Below are 6,368 nucleotides of genomic sequence, written 5' to 3' on the forward strand. Positions count from 1 at the left end.
GTCTTATTTATTATAAATTTCAATAATATGTAACACTTCTTTGCCATAATAACCATTTGTATAACATCGATCCACCGTCAAATCTCATTACTAATCTATATTTTATTCCTAAAAACTCCTAAATATTTAGAATAATATTCATAATGAAACTAATGATCCAATCTCACATAGGGCACTTCCAATTTGGCTCTGTCGATAACCAATCTCGAATGATTAGTAACTTCTCACCATTCAAATTCAACCTAATAATAAGAAAATTATTTCTTTTGTTTATTTTGTTCATATTCGTAAAGTACACACCCAAAATAACTCACGGTCCTTGCAAAATTTTATTTTTATAAAAGGAGCTACATTTCTAATTTGATGACAATACTTGCGCCGTTACAAATCACAAGCTTTTACAAAATCAAGTGGTTTATCTCTTCGCAATTCTTCTCCCACTTAATAACCATAAAAAATTTTCTCATCGCCATCATGTTAGAAACTATGCACTCCTTTAAGCTTCCTCAAAATAAATATTCTTTCTTTCTTGTATATATGTTGTAATAGTCCATCCACATGTTCCCAAAATTAAATTTTTACACAATCTTCAATTTACTTGAGCCTTCACTGTATTTATAAAATCATAGGCAATAATAATTCGGATAGCAACAATCAGCATATTCACCTCAACAAGATTATCATTGAGCACTTTCTTCATTACAATCTCAACTCAATTTCTAGTGTAAATTACTATTAAACATTTGCCAATGACCTTGACTTTTTTCCCTTACCATTTATTATCTAGTGAACACGTGATATTTATTATTTTTATAATAACAGTGTTCACTAATCTCTTATTTTCTAATTCAAAGTCTCCAAATTTCATGAAGAAAATTTAATATTACTTCTGGAAATTTCAATTTCACACCTTCTCCAGTGAAGAAAGAAATACAAGTTGAAGCTTATTGTGCCAATATTCAACCTTAAATAATGATGTAAAATAAAATCTCAATCATATATAAAAAAACCCACTCAACCAAATTCTAATTAATTTAACTAAATTATAGACAAACACTAGAGTACTGATACAAAACCACGAACACTATCTGCATAGTGAACAAATTAAAAAACACAAAAATTTATCACAGCATATTGTCCTCTATCGAAAATCATCAATACATCTGATACTGGAGTTAAAACCACATATTATTGCAGACAAACAAAAATAGAAATTGCAACAGAGATGACATAAAAGCAATTAGTATTGAATCCCAAGTGGAGGTGGTGGTGGTCGATTAGGGTCTGGAAGGTGGCAGGTGGTGGAAAAGAGTGGTTGGAAAGCAAAGGGGAAGGGAAGGAGCGGCTGGGAAGGCAAGAACAGCAGTGGCTGTCCCGGGGCATTGAGATGAAGTATAACAGCAGCTTGAGGGGTTTTAGCGACAGGCAGCGAGTAGAGAGCAGTGGGACAGCAAGAAAATAGCAGGTTTGTTGTTTTCCGGATGGCAGCAGTGATGCAGATGGCTGGACAGCAGTCAAAACAGCGATGCGATGGAGGGAACAAAGGCGGCAGTGAAGGTGGAGGGCTGGAACAGCAATGACAGCGAGGAGAAGGGAGGGGAAGACGATGTTGGTGGGTGGAATTGCAGAAACAGCAATCAGAATGTTGTTGCGGGCAGATGCAGAGCTACGGAGATCGGGAGCAATGTGGGGAGGATGTAAAAGGGGATCGGAAAGATAATCACGACCTTGGGAGAGAAATACAGTCGGGGCACCACCCAAGCCCTCAAATATAACCCTTGAAAAGAGGAAACGGATGTCGAAGACTGTCTTAAACAAACTCACACAAAAAACTAACCCTAAGCACCTACAAAAACAAATATATAAAAATAGCATAACTAGTAGCCTAAGAAGACCGACAGACTCCTCAACAAGGACAAAACTTAGACCGGTCAGGTGAAAGTACAGCTGCCAAGCCGCTGAGTCATTCACATGACTCCCACATTGGGGAATTATATAGCACAAGAGCGCTCCAGCATCAACATAAAAAAAAAATAAAAAAATAGAGCACAAGAGCGCTCCAGCATCAACATAAAAAAAATAAAAAAATAAAAAAATAAAAACTCAAAATCAACTTCGTACAACTGTTTCTTTCAAAAATGCCAGTACAGATTCAGAAAAAAAATTAATAAGGAAAAAGCTTAATAACTCATCCAAAGAAAAAAGGAAAAGCTAAAAAATGGCTTAGGTTCGCTAATTATTATTCTATGGTTAATCACATATCTACCAACCAGGTTTTTAGAAATTTTTTTTTTTTTTGTTTTTATGAAAAATATGCTTAGAAATTTACCAATTTACATAAGCACATCTTTATGACATCATTAGCAAATTGGAGGTGGGAATATGATTATTTTCTACTTCATGCAGCACAGTAAATTTACAGTAAATGTACACACATCAATACATTTGTACATAAAATAACTTGCGTCATTTGTTTTATTGTTAAAAAAATGTGTGTTCACTCCCAAATTCACTGCCCTTAAATGAAAATGAAAACTTATTCCATTGCATGTAACCCCAGTACAAAAGTAAATGCTCAAATAATCAATAGAGCCATAAACCAACATAAGCCCATCCTAAAACTGTAGAAAATGGTGATAATCAAACAAGAGATACTTTCCAAAATTTATAGAACATTTTACAGGCCAATTGTAGATTCAAAAAACAGGCATAACACACTTTATAAAACCAACTATTATAAAATCCAACTTCCGAAACTTCCTACTTGAAAGGGAAAAGAAAATGGAAATCTTGAGATTCGTCAATAACGGCTTATCAGATAAATCAGAAAATTATTCACATAAATATCTTGAAGAGAGAATGTCAAAAGTATCATACCCGGTTCGCAAAGAGATTTTCCTTTTTACCATTCTTAAACAAAGCAAGCTGAAATTCTTCCTGCATTGAAGTTTCATGGATTGTTGTTTAATATAATTTTGAATACCGAAAAATACATTTAAATCCAATAGAACTTAGCAGTAACGAAGAATAAATGATGATTCATAAAACAACTCCAAGGAATAGGGATAAGAGTGACGATGATGATCAAATAAATAATGAAATAAAATGAAATTTGGCCAAACACCTCCTTTAATCATTATGCTATAGTTTAAATCATTATGCTATAGTTTATTGTTGAACAGGGGATAAATTTTAAAATATCTACAGGAAAATGTACAGACATAAAATAATTAGTTTAAAAAGCTGTTTTTATACACAACAAAAAAGAATATTCAAAATTAAGAAGAAAATTTATTAAAAAAAATTTTAACTTGTTACATTCAAAACTTTTCTCAATACAATACACAAAAAATTATGAATAATTGCAAATGACAACCGTGTCAAAAGGACATCTCTATCCTAAATTTCCTCCAACCATCTTAGAAAAAAAAAAGAGACAGAGAAAGAGAGAAAAGAACATATGAACATTATACATGATTCCATATACACTTAGTCCTCCCAGACTCAACAAAAAACAATGCCTTGAACATTAAACCAAATTGTCCTCTTTTGCCATGCATCCGCCTACATCACAAATTATAGAAAAAAATAAATAAGAAAAAAGAAAATTAAGAGAAAAAATTCCTCTCTTCTTCTACAAGAAATCAATAACCATCTTCTACTTAAGGGATCCTACTTTCCTTAAAAAGACATATTAAAATTCAAGACTTGATTGTTAAGTGATTCAGCCTTAACTTGTTTATCTCAGCTTGCTGATTTTACCATTAGACTTATATTTAGACCAAATCAACCTCACTCCTCACACTCAATGGAAGTAACAATCACATTTTTAATGATCCGTAACCAATGGCAAACTTTATGACTACCAAGCTCTGGAATAGAGTGTTTTAGCTCCATAAAATTGATATCAACAAACAAAAAAAAATCAGTTTGTTATGTGTCTTTGCTATTTTTGTTGGATTTAGTTAATACATAAAGTTAGCATGTTATAAGCAAATTAGTAATCAGATAACAATCTATTAGCAATCAGTGATGAACTATTAAAAGGTGCATTTCAGTTTTTAATAGTTAAAATAGTTGTATTTTTTATGTAATATGAAAGCTTTGGGTGGTATAAATGTAAAAAGTAAAATTTATGTGTTAGATACGTAAATACATAAGAATTGAGTGGTATGTATATAAATGCCCAAATTGTTTTTCAGCCAATTCTCTTTAGTTCTATCATAATTTGTCATATTAAACATCTGTAGTATTTTTTTTTTTTCTGGTCGTTCTTTATCATCATGCTTGGTCATTGTTGTATGTATAACTTCGTGATTTTTAATACAACGGCCACCAACACTCGGCCAAATAGTCCGGCATGTAGCCTCATCAATTTGGATTTAGAACTCCACTTATAAGACGAATTGAAACCATAATAGTAACAGTTGAGGCCACTTGGAAAGTTCATGAGATTCTCCAATCCTATCCTTCATAGTTCCTTCTGTATGCTCTATGTACTATAGCTTCACATAGCCCGCTCCTTTTGGATTCAGGCATTATTCTTTATGCACTTTCTTGGCTGACAATACAGGCCATCTATAAGAATTTCATCTCCAAGAAATTCAGCCTCAACTCTGAACATCCCCACAGAAATGGTAGATTCAAACATAGTGACAAGCATTATAACTTTTTTCACTTTTTTTGAGGAAATGAAAAATTGTAGAGTAAGGTAAACAAGTTTTACAACAAAACCGACAATAACAATCTCCCCACCAAAAAATGGGTCTCGTGTTCATGCAAAAGCAGGCAGATAAATGGGCATGTTGCCCATGCATAAACAACATCATTGCATGAAAACATGTATTCAAAATAAGTGCTATAACAAGTCAGAATGAATCAACCTCTCAAATATATACCTCTTCCACATAAAAGTGCACAATAACTAGGCCTAGATAGGAAACTAAATTACAGAACTTGCATAACCCGCTTAAGTAATTTACAAACTCATCAAGAAAAAAATAATATAACACAAAGTCGAATGTTGTTCAACGTTTACCTTGTTTATCAACCCATCATCAACCACAGAGCGACTGATGCTCTTAAACAGCTCAAAGAGTGCCTCCACTTCACTAACACTAACTGAAAGTTTAAGCTATGATCAGTACTAGCAAAGCCCCGCCCACAGGATTACAAGTATAATCTAGTGACTAGCATATGATAACCATAGCACAATGAACAGCAATAGAAAACAAGTAAATCTAATAACTGCAGTTGAACATTATAAATATTACATTAATAACAAATCCTAGAAAAACTGAATGCAATAATTAAGCATTTACCCAAGAATAATACTAATTTTAAGGTATTTTCTTTCAGATTCTGTGCTACCTTCATAACAAAAATTTAGTATATTTTAGCAAACAAAAATTCCAAAGTGCCACCTAACCCAAAAGTTTTTTTATTATTTAATTTTTTTTAAGGAATAAATTTTATTTCGGGCATCCTCTGGGACGTCTGCTTTTAAATTCCCTTGCATATGAAAGTAATAACAAGCAGCCAAAATCCATTCATCAGAAATGAAGCAATAAATAAAAAGAAAAACATCTAAACTTAACAAAATCGAAGACATACAAGACGTCTGTGAGGCGAGAAGAACAGGATCCTCATAACCCGGAAACTGCCTCCTAGACTTCGAGTGAAAGCAGCCCATTTAAGTCCTCAGTCCGCCAAAACGCCCGAGTCTCCCAAATCACAACACAAGCTCACCATCCCCATCTATAAATCACAAACAGTGAACCAATCACAACCCCGCATCTCGGTCGCCGTAGCAGAAAATTGCTCTGACCAATCATAGCCATCACCAATACATAAGAATAAAAGATTTCAAAAATTCTAATCGAAAAGACGATTTGAGAACCACAAATCGTAAGCCCTAACTTGCGCGAGAATTAGTAAGAAAAACCAACCCTCCGGACAGAATCCCACACGGAACTCGCCGAGGGAAGCCCGCAGACAGGAAGCTATATATATATATATATAGCGGCGGAAGAAGGCGGCGACCGGAAGGGAGGGAGGTAACTGCTGCCAGGTTACGCGGCGAAGGGCGACGGAACGGTAATTCCGTGCTGCGGTTTTCGAGAGCTCGGCAAGTGAAGCACGAAATAACCCACCACGAGCTGCTTTATTTAACACACCTCTGTTAACTGCGCCAAGCCAACTAATGTGCGGTTTTAGGTGCTTTAAAGATTCGCGGTTCTTGAGGTTAAAAATCCTATGCATATGATGGAATAGGAAACAGCAAGCGACCGCTTTATACATTTGCGAGAAAAATAACAGCACTTATGAAGAGAGAATTTAATCCAAAATTAAGGCTTGATATATTTTTT

At 34.2% G+C, this 6,368-nt stretch overlaps 1 protein-coding gene across 5 annotated transcripts in view; it reads right to left on the reverse strand.

Annotated features, from left to right (window-relative positions):
• LOC110020214 (calcineurin B-like protein 1) overlaps positions 1–6,184 on the reverse strand; it is a 15,378-nt gene extending 9,194 nt beyond the window's left edge. Inside the window, exons 1-4 of one of the 5 annotated variants that reach the window (XM_020718241.1) lie at positions 5,949–6,184; positions 5,614–5,757; positions 5,039–5,121; positions 2,878–2,937 (exon numbers count right to left, since the gene is read on the reverse strand). In XM_020718241.1, the coding sequence (XP_020573900.1) occupies positions 2,878–2,937; positions 5,039–5,121; positions 5,614–5,692 (222 nt within the window). In that variant the 5' untranslated portion in view covers positions 5,693–5,757; positions 5,949–6,184. Of the gene's footprint in view, positions 1–2,877; positions 2,938–5,038; positions 5,122–5,613; positions 5,823–5,919 lie in introns of all 5 variants that reach the window. The other 4 variants (XM_020718239.1, XM_020718242.1, XM_020718240.1 and 1 more) reach the window with 4 other exon arrangements.
• Positions 6,185–6,368: the final 184 nt, after the last annotated feature.

This window comes from Phalaenopsis equestris, unplaced genomic scaffold, assembly GCF_001263595.1.
Source record: "Phalaenopsis equestris unplaced genomic scaffold, ASM126359v1 Scaffold000094, whole genome shotgun sequence".
NCBI lineage: Eukaryota > Viridiplantae > Streptophyta > Magnoliopsida > Asparagales > Orchidaceae > Phalaenopsis > Phalaenopsis equestris.